The sequence below is a fragment of the Myotis brandtii genome, unplaced genomic scaffold (genome assembly GCF_000412655.1).
Source record: "Myotis brandtii unplaced genomic scaffold, ASM41265v1 scaffold440, whole genome shotgun sequence".
In the NCBI taxonomy this organism is placed as follows: domain Eukaryota; kingdom Metazoa; phylum Chordata; class Mammalia; order Chiroptera; family Vespertilionidae; genus Myotis; species Myotis brandtii.
The window spans coordinates 6,317,750-6,343,465 of record NW_005366834.1 but is presented as its reverse complement, the minus strand read 5'-3'; the positions used below and the strand labels follow the sequence as shown (position 1 = coordinate 6,343,465).

General features: G+C 46.0%; 1 protein-coding gene across 1 annotated transcript in view; it reads right to left on the bottom strand.

Annotated features, from left to right (window-relative positions):
- MYO10 (myosin X) overlaps positions 1-25,716 on the bottom strand; it is a 205,652-nt gene that overhangs the window by 24,234 nt on the left and 155,702 nt on the right. Inside the window, exons 20-27 of the mRNA XM_014546332.1 lie at positions 14,947-15,071; positions 14,728-14,842; positions 10,892-10,998; positions 9,771-10,004; positions 9,372-9,417; positions 7,798-8,664; positions 6,851-6,974; positions 1,981-2,224 (exon numbers count right to left, since the gene is read on the bottom strand). Coding sequence (XP_014401818.1) covers positions 1,981-2,224; positions 6,851-6,974; positions 7,798-8,664; positions 9,372-9,417; positions 9,771-10,004; positions 10,892-10,998; positions 14,728-14,842; positions 14,947-15,071 — 1,862 coding nt within the window. The remainder of the gene's footprint in view (positions 1-1,980; positions 2,225-6,850; positions 6,975-7,797; positions 8,665-9,371; positions 9,418-9,770; positions 10,005-10,891; positions 10,999-14,727; positions 14,843-14,946; positions 15,072-25,716) is intronic.

Sequence of the window (25,716 nt, the reverse complement as noted above, 5' to 3'; positions counted from 1 at the left end):
AATATATAACTATGCTGATAATCATTTTGAAATATACACAAATACCAAATCTCTAGGTTGTATGCCTCAAACTGATATAATGCTACATGTCAACTATATCTTTAAAAACAACACAGGACAAAAAAACCCCAAACACCTCCAGATTGGCAGTCGGCTTCCAATTCAGCAATCTGTTGGCACAGCTGGGAGTGTACGAGAATTGAAAGTGGTATGTTGATCAATAAAAGGATGATAAAGAGATTCTCAGCCAATGGTTCAACCATGATCCCTGCAAACAACCACTCATGGCTCTAGTGGGCTAGTTACATGACCAACTAGCATCTTACAAACGAGAGCCAAATGTTTGAATGTAACCAGAGGAAGTGACCTGTTCACGGATGAAGTCCTTCCCCTCGTTTCCTCATCAAGCACGCCACTGAAGTGAATGGTTGGGACACACTCAACCCCTACTACAGCCCCCTGCCTCGGCGAACTCGCACCGGCTGGCTTTGTAGGCACCAGCACAGATGATCCAGCCGCCCCAGAGCACCACCCACTGGGCCACATCCAAGGCTCATCAACCTACTTTGCCGTCCGGATTTCCACGGTGCCCTTGAGTTTCTCCTCGCTGTCGTTTTCAAAGTACATCAGCTTGGACTGGCGCAGGACGAACCAGCGCCTCTTCCAGTTCCTCCTGGACAGCGTGGAGGAGCCGCCGCCTTTCTTGTGGAGCCAGCCTTGCTTGAGGGCCTCCTGCTTGGAGCGGAACCATAGGAAGGTCTCGTCCTTCAGGACGCACCAGCGGCGTTTCCAGGAGTTCATTAGGCCACCTGTTCCCCCCAAGATCGGGTAGGGAGGGGTTTAAGAAAAGCCAATTAAATTGGATGACAATATCAGTTGGTCTTAAGGTTCGGCCTGTCCTTTATTTTGCCACACGTGACCTGCCCTCAGACACCCCTCAATGAAGGATGGTGGCACTGCTGGCTTGTTCAGGGCGTGCTGGCTTGGTATTACACTAGCTTGGCTGGATGATACAAGGATGTTGTCCCCTTCTTATGCTGACTGACATCTAACCCTGCAATGAGTCAGGGCCATGGGACGAGAACCACTTCTGTATGTTTACCTTCAAATGCCCCAGAGGGGAAATTAGTTTAAAATGGTTTCAAAGTTTATACATTCCTTCCTGTTTGGTCAACATAACATGACTTGTCAGTGATTTTGTAGTTTAGCTAGTTTAGCAATAAACTCTAACTTACATAGGAAAATAAAATACACTTTTTTGGATAAACACATCTTAAAGAAAAAAGCAGCAACATCTGACAACGACATGTATAAGGTATACGATTTAGAATATGAAATAAAGTAAGACTCCAAAGTGAATTGTAATTAGACCTAAAAAAATGAGGTTAGCTATAACTTATTTAGTGGGACACTGTTTTTTTGTTTTGTTTTGGTGTTTGTTTTTTTTTGGTTGAGCAAAATTATACAAGGAGACAAAGATATACAGATGTCATTTTTGATAAGATACCTTTCTAGCAGGATAATTTTATCTTAGTAGTCTAGACTTTTCAAGGACACTCTTATCGCCATCATTCAAAAATCTATTTTAGCCCTAGCTGGTTTGGCTCAGTGGACATAGCATCCGCCTGTGGACTGAAACAAGGATGATAAAGAGATTCTCAGCCAATGGTTCAACCATGATCCCTGCAAACAACCACTCATGGCTCTAGTGGGCTAGTTACATGACCAACTAGCATCTTACAAACGAGAGCCAAATGTTTGAATGTAACCAGAGGAAGTGACCTGTTCACGGATGAAGTCCTTCCTCTCGTTTCCTCATCAAGCACGCCACTGAAGTGAATGGCTGGGACGCACTCAACCCCTACTACAGCCCCCTGCCTCGGCAAACTCGCACCGGCTGGCTTTGTAGGCACCAGCACAGATGATCCAGCTGCCCCAGAGCACCACCCACTGGGCCACATCCAAGGCTCATCAACCTACTTTGCCGTCCGGATTTCCACGGTGCCCTTGAGTTTCTCCTCGCTGTCGTTTTCAAAGTACATCAGCTTGGACTGGCGCAGGACGAACCAGCGCCTCTTCCAGTTCCTCCTGGACAGCGTGGAGGAGCCGCCGCCTTTCTTGTGGAGCCAGCCTTGCTTGAGGGCCTCCTGCTTGGAGCGGAACCACAGGAAGGTCTCGTCCTTCAGGACGCACCAGCGGCGTTTCCAGGAGTTCATTAGGCCACCTGTTCCCCCCAAGATCGGGTAGGGAGGGGTTTAAGAAAAGCCAATTAAATTGGATGACAATATCAGTTGGTCTTAAGGTTCGGCCTGTCCTTTATTTTGCCACACGTGACCTGCCCTCAGACACCCCTCAATGAAGGATGGTGGCACTGCTGGCTTGTTCAGGGGATGCTGGCTTGTTCAGGGCGTGCTGGCTTGGTATTACACTAGCTTGGCTGGATGATACAAGGATGTTGTCCCCTTCTTATGCTGACTGACATCTAACCCTGCAATGAGTCAGGGCCATGGGACGAGAACCACTTCTGTATGTTTACCTTCAAATGCCCCAGAGGGGAAATTAGTTTAAAATGGTTTCAAAGTTTATACATTCCTTCCTGTTTGGTCAACATAACATGACTTGTCAGTGATTTTGTAGTTTAGCTAGTTTAGCAATAAACTCTAACTTACATAGGAAAATAAAATACACTTTTTTGGATAAACACATCTTAAAGAAAAAAGCAGCAACATCTGACAACGACATGTATAAGGTATACGATTTAGAATATGAAATAAAGTAAGACTCCAAAGTGAATTGTAATTAGACCTAAAAAAATGAGGTTAGCTATAACTTATTTAGTGGGACACTGTTTTTTTGTTTTGTTTTGGTGTTTGTTTTTTTTTGGTTGAGCAAAATTATACAAGGAGACAAAGATATACAGATGTCATTTTTGATAAGATACCTTTCTAGCAGGATAATTTTATCTTAGTAGTCTAGACTTTTCAAGGACACTCTTATCGCCATCATTCAAAAATCTATTTTAGCCCTAGCTGGTTTGGCTCAGTGGACATAGCATCCGCCTGTGGACTGAAACGTCCCAGGTTCAATTCTGGCCAAGGGCACATGCCCGGGTTGTGGGCTTGATCCCCAGTATTGGGGGGGGGGGGTTATATGCAGAAGGCAGCCAATCAATGATTCTCTATTATCATTGATGTTTCTTTCTCTCCCTCTCCCTTCCTCTCTGAAATCAATAAAAATATATTTTTTAAAAATCTGTTTTAATGTATCCACTGAAGAACATAATCTACTTCAATAATTTATTATAAAATCTCCACATCTTTTTTAACTAGCCAGTAATTAAAAGTAAGAGACATTTAAACATGGATATTGAAAGTAAGTATAAAGAAGGTATTTTTCTTTTACACATTAGAAATGAATTTAAATAAAGGACCTCAGATTAATTTCTTCAATGATTATAGATCTAAATCTCACATTGGAACAGATAAGGCAATGACAACACTGCCTTCCTTTGTCTGGTGTGCAGAGAGCACCTGCTTTGTTGAGCAATACAAATTGCTGCCCTTTCTAGTATCTTGAGCACTGCTTGCTCACCTGGCTGAGAAGTCTTTGTGGTCATGCCAAGCTCCAGAGCCATTTCCTAACAAACAGCAAACTTGCCAAAGACTACCAAGACTTTCTTTTCTTTTTGATTTGTGACTTTAATCTGGGTTTCTCAAACAAGCCCAGAGGAAACGGTAATACAAAGTTATTCTATTATCTTATTGTCTTTAAATGATGAAGGTTATTTACAGTTGTTTCAAAGACAGATTACAACAGTCATCACCATAGCCCTCACTGCCAGTGTATTCACTCTGTTGCTCTTATGCTGTTAATAGGACTTGTTCACAGTCCTTCCTCTGCAGTTCTGGACGCTCTCTCACCAATCCTTCATTTAGAGAATTTGATGCAATGCTATTAATTTCCAACTGCAAACACCTTTGGTAGACGAATAGGCTGGTGAAAACTCATTTATTATCTGGTTGTTGGATTTTCTTTATCAACTAGAGGCCCAGTGCACAAAATTCGTGCAGGGAGGTGGGGAGGGGGGTCCCTCAGCCCAGGCCTGCGCCCTGTCGCAATCCAGGACCTTTCAGGGAATGTCCAACTGCTGGTTTAGAAGTACTCCCACAGGGATCCCTGCGGATCGAGCCTAAACTGGCAGTTGGACATCCCTCTCGCAATCCGGGACCACTGGCTCCTAACTGCCTGCCTGCCTGCCTGATCGCCCCTAACCACTCTGCCTGCCTGCCTGATCGTCCCTAACCACTCACTGGACTGCCTGATTACCCCTAACCACTATTCCTACCTGCCTGCCTGATTGCCCCTAACCGCCTCTGCCTGCCTGATCCTAACTGCTCTCCTGCCTGCCTGATCACCCCTAACCGCTCGCTGGGGGACAGGGCCAGCCAGCATGAAGGATGTGGTCATTCTGGTTGTTCTGCCGTTTTGGTCACTGGGCTTTTATTATATAGGATGGTTTCTCTTAATCTTTTTTGGCCACAGCTTTAACACTTTAGATTTAATGATGCATTTACATAACTTTTTTTAAGAGATGAGTTTGCCAAAAATTCACTTGTTTACCTTCTTGAGCTTTTTAATGCTTTAATGTTGAAATGTAATGCTCTGAATGCATGTTTACTTTTTTCCTAATCTCATTTGTCTTAATCATACAACTATGTATTAAGTCAATGCCACATCCTAATATATAAAAACCCTGGGTGCATCAATACCGCAGGCTCGAACAATCGAAGTCAGTCCTGCAGTCAGCCATGGCAACCCAGCACTGACTGCTGCGGCTGCAGACGTGGTGACCCAGCACTGACTGCTGAGTGGGCTGTGAATCAGGCCCAGAGAGAGGCCTGAAGAGAGAAGCAGGGTCTGATCCGTAGCCTGTGTGGCAGCTGTTGATCAGCACTTGCCTCTCTCTTTCTCTCTGGGCCTGGCCAGCAGCCATAGCTCCATTTCTCTCCAGGCCTCCACCAGGGCTGCTGATCAGCCTCGCTTTTCTGATCAGGCCCCGTGGATAGGCCTAGAGACGCTGACTGGCATAGAAATCGACCAATCAGAACCAAATCTGGGTGAAGTGTGAGGAGTCAATGGCTGCCTAGGAGGCGGAGCTTTTGACGTGGACTGGTATAGAAACTGACCAATCAGAACCAAATTGGCCAGCAGAGGAGGGCAGGTGGGGTGAGATCAGGCCGGCAGGGGAGGGCAGTTAGGGGTGATCAGGCAGGCAGGGGAGAGCAATTGGGGGCAAGATCAGGCAGGCAGGGGAGAGCAATTGGGGGCGAGATCAGGCCGGCAGGGGAGGGCAGTTAGGGGCGATCAGGCCAGCAGGCAGGTGAGTGGTTAGGAGCCAGCAATCCCAGGTTGTTAGAGGGATGTCCAACTGCCGGTTTAGGCCCAATCTCCCGGCAGTTGGACACCCCCCAAGGGGTCCCCGATTGGAAAGGGTGCAGGCTGGGCTGAGGGAACCTCCTCCCCTCCGTGTACAAATTTCATGCTCCAGGTCACTAGTATTGTAAATAAGAGTGCTATACTGATATAGGAAATCTTAAAGCTAACTTAGGAACTACAATTAATTGGGAGGGGGAAATACATTAATAATAAAAAGCTTATATTTATTCTGAGAGATGGATGAGAAAAATCTTAATAGCGATGATTATTAGGTCCTGATTTTTGATTACCTGTTGTTCTTTATCAAGTGATCCGATGCTAACTAGGTCACCTGGCTAGACTTTCTCAATCTTTGTCATCCTAAGGCTCCTATAAAAATTTTCACCAACCAGTGACTTCAGGCAATAGGCAGATCCCCCCTAAAACAAACCTGGTGGTTTCCATGTGCACCTTGGGGATTGGAGGCTGAGAACAGCAAGACTGATGTTAGTAGCCAGACCAGTGTTGAAGAAGGGGTGCAGAAGTGGGGGGGGGGGACCAAATAAAAGAAAAACGTAAGAATAGAAAAAAATATGGGGGGGAGGAGGATGCCGATAAGAGAGAAGCAAAGGCAAAGAACAGAAGAAACAGAGAAAAGGAACACAGAATCAAGTTTTTCATGGAGTAAAAAAGGAAAGGAAAAGTGAATGCTTAAAGATGGTCATAGAAAGAAAGTGAAGAAAAGGGGCAGAGAAAACAAAAAACTGGATTCTGGGGAAACAGGAAAATGGGAGAAAAGAAAGGGCCATAAAGTGAGGGACATCATCTGGGAACCATGGTTCCTGTCTCCCTGCCCTATCCCCGAGATTTGGACTCTTTCCCCTCATCCAGTCCAGGGCCATGCGAGAAACACGACGGCCCCCTTTCCTGACGATTCATGTGAAGCTCCTATCAAAACCTGGTGACAATTATGGTTTCTCATGACCTTGGTCATTGAATCGGAGGTCAGAGTGGATCGTGAATCAGGCACGAGTACAAGGTCATTTCCAGAGATGTATGTACTTTCCAAAGGAGTATGTACTTTCAAAAGGAGTGTGGCCCAAAGTCCCCAAGGAGTAAGGTGCAGTGCAGTACATCCCAAGTTCAACAGCAATCACAATGTCCAACTGTAACTCTCATCACTGGTAACCGTGGCTGTCAACTCTGTCCTGACACTGCACCAACGGAGGGGAGTCGAGGCAACATTCTCCCTGGTGTTACCGTGTCACCCACGTCACGCCACCATGGCATCCTCCACGCAGCTAGAGAACCTGACACCAGGTGAGGGGTAGATAGGGTGATATTTCCAACCCCCTCAATCAGCCTCAGTGAAAACACCATCTCAACATCCCATCGCTCCACCCAGACCCATGGCCCTGGTAGCTGCAGCTCATACCTTTCATGTACAGAAAGCTGTGGAAGTAAGGCAGCGTGACACAGCTGTACACAGAGTCCCGCCGGTAGGAAAGTTCATCGTCCGTGTCGAACCTCGAGTCAAAGTCCTCTTCACTGTCTTCAAACTGGACGAGAAGGAGAGAGCAATAGTGAGCAAGAAAACCAGAGAGCAGGCACAAACAGGCCCAGCATCTACCAGCATCGAGAAAAATAAAAACCACCGACAAAGAAGCGACACACGGTTCATAACATTACAGTGGCATGGTCGCCAAAACATTCACATGGCCCCTTGCATGGATACAAAAAATGCTAGGCATATGTTAACCCAAAAGCCATCTACTCGAAAAACAACACTGCTGTGCTGGTCTAATTTTCATCAAACCATGCAAGAGTTAACTCCCTTTAAATTACCAAGCTAAAAATATCAAGTCTTGGAAAGTCAAGGCAGTATTCAATGCATGGCCAACAAGGGGGTAGGGGTAGCGTGGGGTTAATAATAAGTGATAAATAAATGCAGACTTTGGAAAGGGCATGTTTAGCCCTGAAAGATTCTTCCCTTCTAACCAGAACAAGCTAGGACATCTTGCGGTGGGGACTGTGAAGCTACTGTGAGGAGAGTTCTCCAAAATGCCTTGACTCTTCTGGTTCCAATCAGGGCAGGTCTCATTTCCCAACTGGCTGCAAAGCAGTGACAGACACAGCCAAAGTCTCCCTAGGCTTTGGGCAAAATGCAGTGCTGGGCTTTGTGTTTGATCTACAACAGACACATCCAAGTTCCATGTACTAATCCGATTGCTTTGGGGAAGAGAAAGTGGTTTGAGATCGGCTTTAAAAGCCTGACTCTGAAATCCTGGCATGGTCCAAGGGATGGAGCAGCAGGGGTGTGGCTCAGGACAGCTCCTATCTCCGTGGGGGGCAGCCGGGGCCCCCAGGGGAGAGGGTACTCACTGAGGACTGCGCCCCTTCGGAGCTAAAGCGGTAGGCCCCGGAGCTGTTGTAGGTCCCCACGGAGCATCGGTAGTCTGGGGACCACTGGCTGCTGTAGGAGTTGGAGAAGGTCACGCTGCTGCTGGAGGTAACGGCGCCGTCCTCATAGTCATCCTGGTCGTAGTCGTAGTCGCCCTCCGGGGAGGGGAGGCCCCCCGCGTTCTGGGGCAGGCAGTAGGTGGGCTCCCCGCTGGAGGAGCTCTGCTCCGAGGGGGCCAGAAGCACGGTGCTATCGGCACTGGGGCTGGTGGGCACCACCGTCTCGTTCATGTAGGGGTCTTCCTCCGAGGACTCGTCGCTGGTCCGGATGCCACTTGTTCGCTGGTCTGAGTGGCCGTGCTCGCTGGGGTTGGGTGAGTCCTTGAAGGCATCGTCCTCGGCCTCGAAGCCCTCGTCCACCTCCTCCTCCGGGTAGGGCTGGCTGAAGTTGAAGGTGGGCTTCTCCCCACTCGCACTCTCGGCGAGGTCACCCAGCTCCCCGGAAAACTCACTGCCCACCGACAGCGAGCGCTCGATGTTGCGGACGCACTCGTCGATCTCGTCGAAGTTGAGCGACTCCAGGAACTCCTGGGCGGCGCGGCAGGCCTCGTCCTCCAGCCTCTTGAGCTCCTGGTCGCGCAGCTGCTGCAGCTTCTGCAGGGAGGCCTCAGTCAGGGACAGCTCCTGCTGCTCCTTCATGCGCTGCAGGTCCTCGATTTCCTTCTCCAGGCGGAGGATCTCTTCCACCTGCTTGTTTTCCTTCTGCTTCTCCAGCTCCCGGTGGAGTTCGGCTTCCCTCTGGCTCTTCTGTAAGGCTTCCAGCTCCTGCCGCTTCCTCTCTGCTGCCTCCTGGACGGAAGGGAAGGAGGCGTTAGGTGTCAGCAACAAGAGGACAAGCATCGCTCCTCCTCTGCAATAACGAACCACCACATGCTGTTTTGGGCTAACATTGTGATCTCCACCCACAAGTTGATATGTGGAAGCCTTAACTAACCCTCAGGAGCTCGGAATGTTGTCTGTATTTGGAGACAGAGCCTTTAAAGAGGCAATTGAGTTAGAAGGAGGCTGTGAGGTGGGGCCCTAATCCAACCTGACTGGTGTCCCTGTAAGAGGAGATTGGACACAGAGGGACACCAGGGACGCAAGCACAGATGCAAGACCATGTGATAACACGGCAAGGAGGTGGGCACCTGCCCGCTAAGGAGACAGGCCTCAGAAGAAACCAAACCTCCGACATCTTCATCTTAGACTTCTAGACCTCTGAACGGTGAGAAAATCAATTTCTATTGTTTAACCCACCGGGGCTGTGGTAACTTCATTATGGCCCGAGCACACTAACACAGACATTGGTTTAGAGACGTTATGCTGTCATGATTCACACTAAAATCTTAGACATGCACTAATTTTCACCCAACTGTACTGGGTTAGAAATTGCACCATAAACACCTCTCCCAATGTTCTTCCTACATCTCTATAGGAAGACACTCTGAGTCAAAGTGTTTGAAGTGGGAAGGAAACCGACGGATGAGATGCCACATTGTCCCTGCATTTGTCACCTGTTGGGCGTGGAGCTCAGCTTCTCTTCGTGCCCTCTCTCTTTCTCTAAAAACAGCAAAGAAAAGACAGTCAAAATAAACAAACATGATGAAAAAAAAAAATCCCAGAACCACTTGTCAGAGACAGCTAATTTTCTTTAAAAAGCTTTGCTGAGACAACTTAGAAAGCATGATGGATGGGGGGCTCTTCCTTTGGCAATATATTTATTCTGTGCATGAAACAAAAACACACACAGAACCAGCTTCTCAATGCTGCCAAGACATGTTCCATTTGAGCCACCAGAAGCTACTGTTTCCACCAGCAGGTTCGGCAGCATCCACGGGGAACTCCTGGGTGAGGATGGGTACCGAGCCTCCAACTCAACAGGTGCCCTTCTGTGCCATCCAAAGGCACCATACCTTTCCTCTTGCTCCCGCCTCCTCTTCTCCTCTTCCTCCCGTCTCCTCTTTGCTTCCGCCTCCCGCTTCTCCGCCAGCAGCTGTCTGTACACCCGCCGGGCCCTCTGACCTCGGACCTGCTTCTGGAAAACGATGGCTGCCCTTCGCAGGTGCAGAAATCGCCTCCTCAGCAGGAACGCTCTGTAATTCTTCTGGATCATCACCACACAAGAAAGGACCTTCCTGTATTGCTTTCTGAAAATGAAAACAAAAACAGCACAACAGAATAACTGTGGAGGCAATGAGGCTTCGAGCCCTTCGAGTAAGTTTCCGTTGGTGCCACGAGACAAAAGAACAGGACCTCATTTGGGAAGATGCTCTCATTATAGAGTCTGTCTCGAACAGGAGGCCCCTTTGGGCAAAACCAAGGCAGAAGAAAAACAAAAGAATAATAACAAACAAAAGTAAAGCCAGAACCCTATCATGATCTTGGCTGAAAATAAACACATAATGCCTAATGCTGACTTTGAAAAGTTCTGGCAGGAAGTTGGGTTGTAAACAGGACCAAAAGAGATTTTTAAAGATATATTCCCCTGTTCTTACAAAGCGGGGGGAAACAACAACAAAAAACTCGCCACAGCAGGACAGCTTTGGACTGCAGAACATGTAACGGTGTGGGGTCTCAGGTGGCATGCTGGTCCACAGAGGTGGACAGAACTCAACCGCACACAAAGAGATGCTGCCTTCTTTGGTAAACACTGAAGGTGGGCCTCTGTGGACCCAACGAGACACCAATATCAACAGCCAAAATACCAAAGATAACAGCCAGGCTGCCTCTAGCTTCGGTATGCCAGGAAGATGAACCTGGGAAGCAATTTAAGCATCTCAGCACGGTCCCCTAATCCCAGTGCTCTAATCGAGACGTTAGGGCCCCCCTTTCCTACTCTCTGCCAAGGGCAAGCTAAACAGGCACCTGGCATCGTGAGACAGGAGTGCTGACCTGGGGCTCCCCTTCGCCTGATCCTAACCTTCCATCCAGGTGCCCTTTAAGGAAAAGCACTCGACCAGCCTATTCCACCTGATGGATTATATTGGGAAGGCCGCATGGAGCTTAACGCCTTCTCCCCTCCGATGCCTCTTACCGTGCCAAGTAGCCCAAGACATGGGCCCGGATCACCATGGCCGCCCGGGTAACTTCCTCCTCCCGCAGCCTCTCCAGTTTCTGCTCCAAGGATTCTCGAAGGAAGACCTGTCCAGGAGGGAGTGACATGTCAGACCCAAGGCAGGTGGCTGGTAGAAGGCAGGCATCTCCAAGCCAGAGATATTTGAGGGGTCGGGGGTTGGGGGGTGGGCAGGAAGTGTTAGGCCTTTTCTCCCCTCGCCTTAACTTTGCTCTGAGCACACACACCCACACTTTCCAGCCCCGTGCTTCTCCACTCCCTGTGGGGAAGGGCCTTGTTACCTTTTTACAGAGGAATAAACTAACACATAACATTAAATTAGTTTCAGGTGGACATCGTAATGATTCAGTATTTATACAGTCAAGGAGGGAAAGTTTTCCTCGCTGCCCTTCTTAGTTCTTTTGGCTGATCTAACAATTAAACTGACTCAAGGCAGATTAACAGGAGGAAAAACAAATATAATGACGTCCACATGGCGGTCTCACAGAAATGGGCCCCAAAGTGACCAGAGCAGGCAGCTTAGACACCAGCTTTAGGCACAGAGACAATTACTCGTGACGATTAGACAAAGCAAAGGCGTTTGTGTTTGGGGCAACAAACTAACGAAGGAACTAGTTTCTTCCCGCAGCCTCCCCAGCCTCGACTCCCGCCTCTGGTGATAAGGATGCCTTCCTCCTCCTTGTACAGGGAGGACCCTCTCACACGGGAGAGTCACGGCCTGCTTTCAGGGGGAGCGTGGGAGAGGGATCAGAGTGCCTCTTTTTTGCACGGCTGTTTCTCAACGTTAATAACTTTTGAAAAAATATTTTTGAAAAAATAATCCCTTAATCAACCTTTTAATTATGCAATTTCAGATTTAATACACGAATAAGAAGTTCCCTAAAAAAAACAAAAAAACAACTAGTGCCAAATATTTTTATGCTTTTCTATGAATGGTCAGCATGAGGGCATTTTGGTTGGGGGAGGGAGCTGGATGACAACCCCTCTCACTCATGATTTTTTAATTTACGCTCCTGTGGTTGATCCTGGTCTATCATGACGTATTATGTCCTCTTGATGGCACATTTTCCCAGACTCTGCTCTGCCTGCTCCCAGACATCGGGCCAAAAAAGGAACGAAAGAATCCGACCACCTGTGACCCACGGCCTTACCTACTCCTGCCCTGGGTCCCCCAGCATGTGTAAAACCACCACAAGTAATGCTCCTAAGTAGTTTTTTGTACAGTCTTCTTCCTATAATTGCAGAAATTACCAGAAAATCCGGATGCTCATCAGAGATTCAAGGCTTTAAATGCAAAGACATTCTGGCAGCAATACTGACCGACACACATGCTAGTCGTATAATTAAGTCAGATGGTGGTGGGTTAAGGCCAAAGCTACTTAGTGTACACTATTTGCATGCTCTGTTTCCATTTACTTCCTAACTTTCTGTGAATTGATAAGCTTCCTTCCTACTTCTTCTTCCAATGTTTTACCAATCACAACTTAAGTCTTCTTTAAAGACTCCTCTTTTTGACTACTTCCCTGATCATGTCAGCCCACGGGGAGCTCTCTCCTGGAGAACCTGTGTTCTCATTCCTTAAAGGATGACTCTTCAGTTGTATGTGGATGTCTTCTCCCCCAGCAACACAGTAAACTGAGGGCCATGCCCATGTCTTTATGTCTCTGTGTTCCCTGTGCTATGCCGGCTCCCAAGCCTGGCTTGGGCTGGGCTCCCATAAGGAAAGTTGTAAGTGAAGCTACACTGAATCCTCAGAGCTCAGCAGGGCCTCTTACTGGCTGGCTGAGTCATTGTGATCTTTGATGCTACTACGCTATGTCAAGCAGTGAGATGGGAGGAGGATATCAGTTTATAGAGAATAGAGTATCTTTCTGGTTAAAAAAAGAAAGAAATCAAAGCAGACTACATTATACTGCCAAGAGCTGCCCCTGCGCCATCTTCTTTAGAAGTCTTCCTTGCGTGATTAAACGCATGGCATCCTTGTGCCACTGATTGAGCTCCTACTATGTGCCGTGTGTAGAACAAACAAGTAACTCCACATTCTCCACTGGGGAACTGTAGAGATATCCACAGGCAATGACAAGATATTGCAACTGGGCCCAAAATGGGATGAGGTGAGATGACAGAGGAGGGGCTTAACCCAGTTGTGGGGTGAGCTTTTGGGATGGGGTACCCGAAGAATGTCAGAAAGGATTCCTGTCAAAATCTACATCTCAGTCGGTAACTGAAGGATGAGTTGGATGAAGTAGGAGGGGGAGCAGAATTCTAGGTAGAGAGACCCATAAACCTGTGAGGACACACCGCAAGGTGACCCTTAATGAGTTACTTTGTTTGCTCTGAGCAGTGTGGGTGGAACCTGTGACTTCCTCTAGCCGACAGAATATGGCAAAGGTGATGGGAAGTCACTTTTGTGAACATGTCACATTATATAAGACTCCATCTTAGGAAACTGCCATGCTGTGGGAGGGTTGGAGAAGGGGTCATGTGGTCATGAACTTGGGGAGGGGGGTGTCTAGAAGCAGAGAGCAGCTGCAGGTGACAGCCAGAAAGCAAGGGGGAACCTCACTCTCCCACCTGCAAAGAAGTGGAATTTGGCACCACTCGAGCTTGGGAGAGCACTGAGCTCCAGAGGCAAAGGCAGCCCTGGAAGGAATTCTGACTGCGGCCTGGAGACCCTGAGGGGAGCCTGCAGTAGCCGTGCCTGGACCCCTGGTCCACAGGTACTGAGATAATTAACATTTGTAGCCGTTTGTTACTCAGCAATAGGTCACTAATAAATACCTCTGCACACCATCTCTACCTTACTAGATGCTTGGACCTTAAATCCCTGGCCAGTCAAAATAACTCAAGAGCAGAAGAGAATGTCCATTATATACTTTCCCTTGCTGAGTGGCCCTGAGGTGATGTCCAAATACCTGTTATTGCTCCCACATTGGTCAATGTTATGATGGACTGGATATCGGTGTCCCTACCAGCATCTTATGCTGAAGCCCTAAGGCTCAAAGTGATGGTATTTGGAGGTAGGACTTTGAAGAAGTAATTAAGTTGTGATAAGGTCAGGAGGGTGAGGCCCCATGTTGGATTAGTGCCTTTATAAGAAAACGAAGAGAAGGGAGGTGGGGGGAGGTAGAAGAAGGGAAAAGGGAGATAAATGGTGATGGAAGGAGACTTGACTTAGCGTGGTAAACACACAACACAATATACAGATGATGTATTGTAGAATTGTATACTGAAACCTATATAATTTTATTAACCAACTAGAGGCCCAATGCACGAAATTCATGCAAGGGGCTCGGCCCTCACAGCCCCAGGTTTGTCCAGAAGGTCGTTCGGCTGTCCAGTCTAATTAGCATATTACACTTTCATTATTATAGCTGTCACCCCAATAAATTCAATTGGGAAAACAAAAGAGAGACCAGAGTTCACTCTCCTACCCGCCCCCCTTTCCCATGTGAGAACCTAGCAAGAAGGCAGGCATCTTCTCAGACATGGGGCTGCCTAGCACGTCCCAGGCACCGAGCTGCCCAGCAGCAAAGGTTTGCTGGCTGCCTGAGAGAATACAAACCCAGAAACATTTGGGGCCCAATGTTTCAAGGTGTGCCCTAAGAAAAACAGAATCCCTGAAAAGTCACGGACTTCCAATAAATACAGTTTGGAAGACAAAAGATTAAGTTGGGCATGATCCCAACCATATTTTTCCAATGCAAAAAAACAACACGAGGCCAGCAGGACCATAGGACACGGAGCTCGGGGCTGGGGGGCGGGGGAGGGGGGCTGTTCCTTCCCTGTGGCTTTACCTTGGTCTTCCCCAGCTGCCACTCGCTGTGGGAGGAGTCATAGAGCTGCAGCAAGGCCGTGCACTTCCCTCGGATGTCCTCGGGCACAGCCACGTTCTGCATCAGCACTTTATACCTGCAACGTAAAGGGGCCAAAGGGGCCAGCGTCACCTTTTACTGCCACTCCCTCTCTTCCCAATCCCTTTGAAAAGAAAGTGGATTTATTCCGCTCCGTCTTGCCTCTTGTAAAAATCCTGAAAGGGTCTCCGGACGGCATATCCAGCCTTGCGGATCCTCACCGTCTCCAGCATCCCAGAGTACCGCAGCTGGTTTAGCACAACTGCCTGGTCAAACTGGTCTGGCATCTAAAACATGCGGAAGGCAAGAGATAAAGTTAACAAGGCCACCCCACCACTGTGATGCACACCCATACCCACCTACCCACACACACACACTGAACCTACACCAAAAACAAACAAACAAACAAACAAAACATGAAAGTGAATCCCACCCCCAGGTACCCATCTCTTTGCTTCAACAACCATCACCCCCTGGCAACCCTGCCCATCTGGGAGCCCACTTACTCCTACCCTTGGATTTTTTTTTGAAGTAAGGCCCAGATATCACACTGCCTCAGTTGTAAACATATCATTATCATTTTCTCATATAACAACATTATCATACCTTAAAAGATACCAATGATTCCTTGATATTAATAATCACGTTTCAATTGCTGATTGTTTTACAGATATCATAAATGTACCACATTTAATTCTATGTTTTCCAAAGAATCCAAAGTGTCATACAAATATCACTTTACTTACTTTTTAAACTTCAATTTCAAAGCATTTAAAGACATTTTTAGGTAATAAATACAGTGACCCAGTGAGGAGGAGGAGGAGGAGGGAAGGAATGGGATAATAAATACAGTGACCCAGTGAGGAGGAGGAGGAGGGAAGGAATGGAGGTGGAGAAAAGAGACAAAAAAGGAGGAGAATTTTAATTTTCTCAATTTCCAGTCAAATACCCCATTTATAGAGAGCTCCATACCATGATGACTAAACAACTGAATCCCTGAGCATGCAAATTAAAGACAGAGGAAATCAAACCAAGGCTTAACATTCTGAAATGTATTCTCTTATCCATTCAGTTGCCAAACAAACTGGCATTACTCACAGAACAATAAGTCTTTCAGAGTAAAGCCCAAAAGTAGGCCACTTCCCATGCACAGCTCTGTGGGCAGTGATTTGTTTTTTAATTCCAATATGCATCCCCTTTCATTAATCTGAAGTGTGTTATCCTACACAACTGTGTATCAAATGGCTGAAAAATAGTGCCATGGGCTAGAAGTACATTGATTAAAAGTGCAAAATATGGCAAGTGGCTCAAATTTGCGAACCACAGAAACGTCGCCAGTCATTAACACAAAATTAGGCTGAAAGCCATGTAATTCTGTACGCGTTCCAAACTAGCAACACATAAACTTAAAGAATACTTTGCCAATTGCCCTTCTAGCTTTTGATGGAATAGCTGTCATCCTCTCCAGCAGGCTGACTTATACTTAATTTCTTCTGCAAACACGGGTCAAATTGTCTTAACTCAGCAGTATTCTCCCCGGGGAAAGCCAACAAGTTAGGGCAAACATCCCAAGAATTGTGCCTCAGAGGGTTCTAGTCTTGATTATTTCAGATATTCTTAGAAAAGTGGAAAAAACATAAAAGTAAGAAAACAAAATGAGCCTTGGTCACTGTTCTTCCTTAATATTTGAATTAACAACGGAGAGAGGCAGCTGCCCTGAAGATATGTGGTTAAAATTAAAATGCTTGCTACATTTATTTGGTAATATACTCTGACCAGCAGCAAAGACTAGTATAGCACTAATATAAAACAAACCCCGAATAAAGCATCAGACTTAGCCAACTTTGTTAAAGTCATAACCAGAGAAACCTCCTTATTTAGCATGTGATCATTTGATGCTCCAAAACTTTCTAAATAATCTCCTTCAAGCTTTCACCATTCCTGACCCATACCGTTTCCCTTTGCTTCTTTTCTTCCAATCTCTTAACAAAGTCCACACAATTCCTTAGTTTGGCACTAGTTATCAAAACATTCTAAAATGTATCGCTGAAGGGATGCCCCATCCAAAAAGTGCAGCTGCACTTACCATCTTCCCGTGTCTCCGAGGAACATTCCACTCTGCTTGGCTCCGGGGCCAAAATTCATATGGAAAACAACGGCCACACTGACCTTTCCGCCACAGCTAAGGACACTGAACAATAATGAACACCATTCCTGTGCTTTAAAAAGTGCTCGGTTGCCATGACAACCCCTTCCATTCTCGGGCTAATTAGTGTGGTGTGGTTGTAGGATTTCATATGGTCCAGGGAGGGGCTGCAGGGGAGGGAGAGAGCCACCAAGAGTGGCCACTCCTCCCAGGCACCCACTGCGATTGTGTTTCTGCCCTTTCACAGAAAGGGAACCAGGGGAAGGGGGATCTGTAGGCAGACTGTCACCAGGGGCAACCCACGCTGCCATCGTGAGGGGGCTACACCTGTATTTTCACGGGTGGTTCTTTCTCTCTGGAGTTCCGACTTTCTTTTCTGGTGAACTTAGTGTTCAAAGATGACCCAGCTGGAGACGGGACAAGCCACAAACTTCAAGGCACAGTGCCCTTTAAAACTTCAGAATGCTCCCCAGTCTTGGCTGGTAAGCCCCTGTCCAGAGCTGAGCTAGCTCCCACAAAGACCGCCTGCAGGTACTAACAGTGAAGTTTTGATGGCGATAATTAGGGTGAATTTTGGAAGTAACAGCCATAAACCAGGGCAATTATAGTCACAGGAGTCTGGTCTTAATCCATTTACTGAATACTAAATTAATAAACACCTCTGCATGCAAAGGTCCATGATTCATGCTGGGGGGAGGGGGGACAGGGATTAAAGAAAAGGTGGAGGCTAGGTTTTTTTTTTCTTTAATCAACACCCCCCACCAGAATGGTACATTGGTCGTGTAACTGATAAACCTACATTGTTATCACCTTAAGTCCATAGTTTACATTACATTCTAGGTTTGGGCGACTGTAACATGACATAGAGCCACCATTAGAGTTTCATTCAGAGTGGTTTCACTGCCCTAAAAACTCTCCATGCTCTGCCTAATCATCTCTACCCTCCACCGCTACTAGCCACTAATCGTTTTACTGTCTCCATAGCTTTATAAATCCTCACCTAAGGATATGTTTATTGATTTTTAGAGAGAGAGAATGGGAGAGAGGGAGGGAGAAGAGAGAGAGAGAGAGGAGAGAGAGGGAGTTTATTGATTTTTAGAGAGAGAGAATGGGAGAGAGGGAGGGAGAAGAGAGAGAGAGAGAGGAAGGGAGAGAGGGAGGGAGGGGGAAGAGGAAGGGAGAGAGGAGGGGAAGAGAGGGAGGGAGGAGAAAAAAGATAGAGAGAGGGAGGGGGAGAGAGAAAGGGAGAGAAGAAGAGAGAGAGAGAGAGAGAGAGAGAGAGATCAATTGGTTGACCTAACCTTCAACTCAAGTGTGTGCTCTGACTGGGGATCGAACTTGCAACCTTTCTGGTGTATGGGACCATGCTCCCACCAACAGAGCCACCCGTCAGGGCTCCATAGTGGGTTTTTTAGACTTAATTTTTTTTTTTACAGTTTTAGATTTCCCATAACCCCCTGCCTCTATACACTGCACAACCTCAGTGGGGCAGACTTTTGTTTCCAAAGACCCTGAATTTAGGGTGGTGATGGGTGCACCAAACATCACTACTTAGATAGTAGAAAGCCTAATACAAAACATAATAAAGATTAGAATGAACTTCCTTGGGAATATAGGAGAGGAAAATACTAAGGAGAGGAAAAAACCCAAGTCCGACCCAGAGTTTGAGCTCTTACAAGTACTATTCAGTGCTTGAGCGGATGGGCCATTCCCGACAGAGAACACAGCTCCAACAAGCGCTAAGACCCAGAAAAAGAACCTGGCCTGTTCAGCAGTCAGTCTGAGAGTGAACACGGGAGGTGGGGAGGACCTGGGCTGACTATGGACAAGGCTCAGCCTCCATGGCCATTGTTCGAGGTAAGGGCTTGGAGCAGGGGATGAACATGGTCCGACTATGCCGCAGAAGGATGCCCTTACTGGCAACAGCACAACTGGAAACTGAGAATATTTGATATAATGTACATCAGGAAATGTTACCCAGTCATTTAAAAAACAAAACAAAACAGTCCTGGCTGGTGTGGCTCAGCTGGTTGGGCGTCGTCCCATGCACCAAAAAGTCACTGGTTTAATTTCCGGTCAGGGCACATGCCCGGGTTCTGGGCTTGATCGCTGGTAGGGGGCATGCAGGAAGCAGCCAATCAATGTTTCACTCTCATCATCACTGATGTTTCTAACTTAATTTAAAACTAAATTATTATAAAAACAGTCCTGGCTGGTGTGGCTCAGCTGGTTGGGCGTCGTCCCATGCACCAAAAAGTCACTGGTTTAATTTCCGGTCAGGGCACATGCCCGGGTTCTGAGCTTGATAGCTGGTAGGGGGCATGCAGGAAGCAGCCGATCAATGTTTCACTCTCATCATCACTGATGTTTTATCTCCCTTTCCCTCCCTCTCCAAAATAAATAAAAATAAAATAAATAAGTAAGGAACAAAGCACTTATACATGCTACAACATGAATGAGCCTTGAGGACATTACACTAAGTGAAAGAAGCCAACTACAAAAGGCTACATATCATCTCATTTCATTCATATAAAATGTCCAGAATAGGAAACCTACAGACAGAAAGTACAGTGGTGGCTGCTGGGGGCTGGTGAAAGGGATGGGGACAGAGAGGAAGGAATAGCCAAAACAGACGAGTGTGTGTGTGTTCTTTTTGAGGCGATGATGTTCCAAAAGTCACTGTGGTGATGTTTGTACGTACCTGTGAACCACTGCATTGTACACTTTAAAGCAGCAGTTCTCAACCTGTGGGTCGAGACCCCTTTGGCGGTCAAACGACCCTTTCACAGGAGTCGCCTAAGACCATCCTGCATATCAGATATTTACATTACGATTCATAACAGTAGCAACATTACAGTTATGAAGTAGCAACGAAAATAATTTTATGGTTGGGTCACAACATGAAGAACTGTATTTAAAGGGCCAGAAGGTTGAGAACCACTGCTTTAAAGGGCTCAACTGCATGGTGGGTGCATTGTATCTCAGTGAAGCCGCTTTTTTATTTGTTGTGGTTGTGTGTGCATTGCCTTAATTTTTGAATGACTTTGTTTTTTTTTACAAGACAGTATTTTAACAGCCAGGGAGACATGGAAGGATTTAGAATGGACAAGAAGAGATGGGTGCGGGACCAAGTCTGCATACTGGAGACAGGATTAAGTATATTTAGTTTCAGGTAATTTAACTCGACAAAAAAAATTAGAAAAACCTTTCCTCCCCTACAACGTGGAAAAAAAAATTTTCAGAATGCCTAGACAAAACAAATAGAGCATGCTAAGCCCTCCACAAAACTCAATTACGGGCAAGCCCTACCTTCTGCAGCTTAAAATCTAAATAAAGGGCAGCAGGACAGGGGAGTGATTTACAACGAAAGGACAGAGAGGAATTCATGTATACGTTAATGAACCTGGTTACCCTGCACATTACCTCCCCTTCCATAATTTCATAAACATGGCATAAAGGAAATAGGAGGTGTGACGGCGGGCTTGGAAATCATCACCTGTCGACAGTGTGGGACATTCAAGCTGTGCTTATTTAATTAAGAAAACAGAGTGAGTTTATCACCTATGGGCCCGTGAGGTTCGAATGCTTTTCGTTATGTGAGAGATCTCACAGAAACCAACCAAGGACCCGGGGAGGGGGGTGAGGTGGGAACCCACTCAGAGGCCGGTGGGGTTCGGTGGGGGCTAGCCAGGGCTTTAGGGAGAAGGTACTTTCTAAAATGATGGTAAAGGTCACACATGCTGATGAAGCACTATATCTGCCAGTCATGGAGCCAGGTGATGGCAGGGACATCAGCACTAGGGGTGAGAGGAGACCCTCTGTCTCCTGGGAGAGTAACACATACCATCTGTCACTCTGAGAGAGGACAAGCAAGACAAGGGCGTGGGACAGGCACATCACTGCTTCTTATTGCACTCTGCCATCACCCATCGTTAGGCAATATCACCTAACCTGGGTCAATGAGATTCAATTTTTTACAAATTTGGTTTGAAGGGGGGAAAGGGGAATCTCTCTAGAAGAAATGGCATGCTTTGTTTGACCATAAATTTGTAAACTGACAACCCCATATGTCACTGTAACTTACTTACGCCCTACCCCAGTGATGGCGAACCTATGACACGCATGTCAGAGGTGACACGCGAACTCATTTTTTTGGTTGATTTTTCTTTGTTAAATGGCATTTAAATACATAAAATAAATATCAAAAATATAAGTCTTTGTTTTACTATGGTTGCAAATATCAAAAAATTTCTACATGTGACACGGACCAGAGTTAAATTAGGGTTTTTCAAAATGCTGACATGCCGAGCTCAAAAGGTTCGCCATCACTGCCCTACCCTGTGCCAAAGGAATGAAGGCAAGATAAACTGAAAATACAGTGATAAAAAGGGAAAAGAGTAGAAAATGCACTATATTCCCCCTTCTGCCTTGGCTGACAGGAAGCGCAAAGTTAAATTTCATTTTCTTAATAACTGTCATTAACCAGGTATTTTATATTGCCTTCCTTTTTGAATGACTTCATATGCATTAATCAACAGATGTCTCAATTCCTTTAAGAAACATATATTTTAAAACCCAAAATAGCCATAAAAATATGTTAAAAACATTAATACATTTTAAAAAGATTTCTATTATTCACCCTTCAAAGACCTGCTGTTGATTTTACACGCAGAATTTAGAATTCTTGTTTAACAGCCTTGCAGGAACCAAGGACTCTTTGATTTATGCATGTGAGGTACCAACAGCCATCCTTCAATTCATATACCACTTGAGCACAGAAACCCTGACAGGGCTGGCTGTGTGGGGAACATTCTTCCACTTTGTGGATGCGGACATTGGGACTGAGCGAGGCTCAACAGTTTTCGTATTTGCTTAAATCAAACAATTAGGAAAGTAAGTCTCAGAGAGCCTTGTACTCCTGAAAACACGTAAATCAAACGTGTACACATCATACCTATTTTCCTACTGATGTTATAAAATTGGCGGCATGTTTCCAAAGGATACAGCTCTCAAAGGAATGAGTTGGAAACTTCTTCAGGGGAAAAATTATGCTGGAATCTAGAATTCTTTATTGTGATCGGTGAATACTGCAGAGTAGGGAGGGGACAGACACTGCAACAAGCCTTACACGGATTTAACGTTGTAGGTATATTGTGTTTGCATTACCATGAGGGGCTCTACCTCTGCCCCAATTCAACTTCAAATACAAACAAGCAAAAAACCCCTCACCTTTGATAACCCTTCATCAACCTTAAAAAGTCAAAGTTTCCAGAAGTTGATCATGTTACACAAGCAAAGTATCACTCCCAGCCCTATACTGATTGAGAAAGTCTTACTAATTAACAACAAAACAAAAAAAAACACTAATTAAAGATGTAAGGCCTCTCAATCTTTATTTGCTCTCTCTGCTCCATCAAACTCCCAAAAGCAGTGAATACATTTTGGATAAGAAATGTATCAGGCTTTGAACAGTTTTCGAAAGCATAGTTACTAAAAGCGATATGATTTTCCTGACCTTGAACAGGCAGCACACAAAAGCCAACAGGACTGGCGAGGAAGGTTCCTGGTACTTACAGCAGCCGTTCCTCTCCTGGGCTGTGAGACACTGGACACAGTTCTCGCCACCTTGCTCATTCTCGAATTTTGGTAGCAGAGGCAGCAACGAATTTTCCCTGGAGACAGGGCCATGCCCTCCCAGGCGAGGAGCAGGGAGCAACACGGTTACACGACTGGCAAAAGCCGTGAGTCAGTCCTGAAATTTCTCACTCCCCAAGCACAGCCTTCCCACCACCCCTGCCAGCCAACAGTTATCACCCTGAGCGGGAAACCCCAGCTCTGTTACAGCTAAAGCTGGTGTGCTTCACCTCTAAGCCACACAAACCCCACTACTTAATGAAAGAGGAAAAATCTGAACATAAAGTCTATGCAGGTACACATACACATGCACAAAAACATCTGTCTAAGGCACAGCTGGACCCACTATCCCTGTTCACAAACTCCCAGCACACCCAAATCAAGACAAAGGCTTCAACTGCACAATAAAGGCCCCCGCAATATGTCCCCGATTTACCTCCCCAGTCAGTACACCCCTACACACACCCTACATTTGAGCCAGATTATAGATAACTGCTTCTGGACTGAAACCTTCACTTCCTGCCTTACCTCAGCTGAACCAGCCTTAGCCTCGTCACCTGAAATGCTCTCCCATTGTCTTTCCCCCTTGAGTTTCATCAGTTTCTAGATGTTCCTTCAATAAACTGTTCCTGATGCAGCCAACAACTAACGCTATCTGTGGCCCCCTTTTTCCTGGGTTCCTGGAACATGAGGTGGCCTTGACCAGGCTTTCCCTCATGTCACATATGTTTGCATATCCATTAGACATATCCATGTGAACTCCCCATTTGGGTTATAAAGTCTTTCCCTGGCTGGTGTGGCCCCGTTGGTTGGGCATTGAAGGGTTGCTGGTTCGATCCCTGATCAGGGCACATGCCCAGGTTGCAGGTTTGATCCCCAGTCAGGGGCGTATGGGAAGCAACCAATCGATGTTTCTCCCTTTCTCTTCTTCTCCCTTCCTCTTTCTGTAAAAATCAATTTTAAAATCTCTTTAAAAATAGCACTACCTACATCTTGAACAGGAACTATTTCCATTAGTGTAGAATTAAGCACTTCACATGTATGATCTCACTTAATCCTTATAAGCACCCTCTGAATTAAATCAGACCACGTTGATCAAATTTAATGTGATATAAGGCAAACAGAGCAACCATTCAGGAAATGCCATTAGCTAACATTTGCGCAGCACTTCACACCTTCTGAAGAACTTACACAAGATATCATGTGCTCATCTCTACCACCCGTGAGGTGCACGGGACAACAGTACTTTCATTAGTAGCTCCAAAGAATGTGAGTGACCGACGCCACACCCACAGTAGTTACCAACCTAGAGAAGCAACAGACACCCACTCCCAACATCAGAATCCCTGCAGGTTCTGTCAAAGCTTCCCTAGGATACTTATCAACAAGTTCAAGTCCAAAGTGACACCATGTGAGCAGCTGCTAGGATCATCTGTGGATGGTTGACCAAGTCGAAACGCTTCTGTTCTGGTGCATGGATTGGCTTGTATTTATGAACCTCTGTGGTGGTGGTGGCGGTAGCAGCAGCACTAATACTACAGTAGCAACAGTCCTAGTCATGGTAGCGCAGCAGTGCTGGTAGCAGTCACTGTGAAGGCTACCATGTGCCTCCCCTACTTACTATATGCCAGGCACTATGCTTGCTTTGCCATGCTGGCTTTTATTTAATGTCAGCAACTCGCTATCAGGTAGGTATTATCATCACCCCCATTTTACGGATGTATAACTTGAGGCAAAAAGAGGTTAATTAACTGGTTTAGGGTCATAAAGCTTATGCCTGACAGAGCCAGTTTTCCAGTCCAGGCAGAAGGAGCATGATTCCCAGCCAGCACACTGCTTGTCCCGCTGGGTGCCACTCAGGAAAAGGGGGAGTGAGAGTTCCTGCGGGTTCCAAAGTATTCACTACTTAACAATGGAGTTTGTTTCCTGGTACACTTTTCCTGGATATTCTTGAATGACATGCATCACAATAGCTAACTTGGTAGTGGACTGAGATCAACTTCTGTGAATTAAAACGCAAATAAGACAATACATTGAACTCATTTAGTCAGAGCAGGGGTTGGAAACTACAACTCCCAGCCCCATCAATTCTGCCACCTGTTTTTCTAAATAAACTTTCCTTGGAACACAGCCATGCATTGTCTGTGATTGCTTTCACACCGCAGTGGCAAAACCTACAATATTTACTATGGAAAAGCTGGCAGACCTGAATCAGAGAATGAAAGCCAGGCAAAAGAATGCATTCAAACAGTGCAAATGGAATTACGTGCTAAAGGTAATTATACACCAGATTTGGGGGGGGGGGGAGGGGGAGAGGAATCAAAACAAAAAAAATGTAAATTATTTCATTAATAATTTTGAAATTTACTCTGTTGAAATGACAGCATCTGGGACATACCGGGCTACAATATATTTTTAAAACTAACTTCACAAAACTAATTCCTTTCTATACTTTCAAATGTGGCTACTGGAAGAATTTTAATTTTCTATCTGACTCACATTGTTTTTCAACTGCTAAATTAGGCTGAGCCCCGGGTCTACCTGGACCAGTGAAAGAACAGCAAGCTTGAAGTTATAATTTTACTAGAGGTCTGGTGCATGGCATTCGTGCATGGGGGTCCCCTCAGCCTGGCCTGCACCCTCTCGCAGTCCAGGACCCCTTGGGGGATGCCTGCCTAAGAAGTTATAATTTTATTTGCTTCAGTTTCATACTCAGAGAATGCTTTATATAAATGAACTGCAAGACCACTTTATACGAGGCTTATATAGAGACTAAAGTAAAATATATCACTTCTTATGAAAAACAGTATCTAGCATTCAATGATGAAAAACACCCAAATGTGAAACAGAAGTGACCCCATGAGTAGCTCTCAGGAGACTAACAGACTCTAGACAAATGTATTAGGGCACAAAGAACTTCCATCGACTTCAAATCAAGACAATGATTCTCCAACAAAATATATTAATTTAATTTTTCCTAATAAACTTCTATTTAGTTTCCAAAGTCGCTCCAAAAGATTCTTAGGATGTCTGTTGGTTTTTTAGCACATCACTGAACCCCGAGTCTTCAGCACCTATGTTAACATTGAAATAGAGCACCACTGGGGGAACTGGTAAGAAAGCTAGACTGAACACACACTCTGATTCTCCCC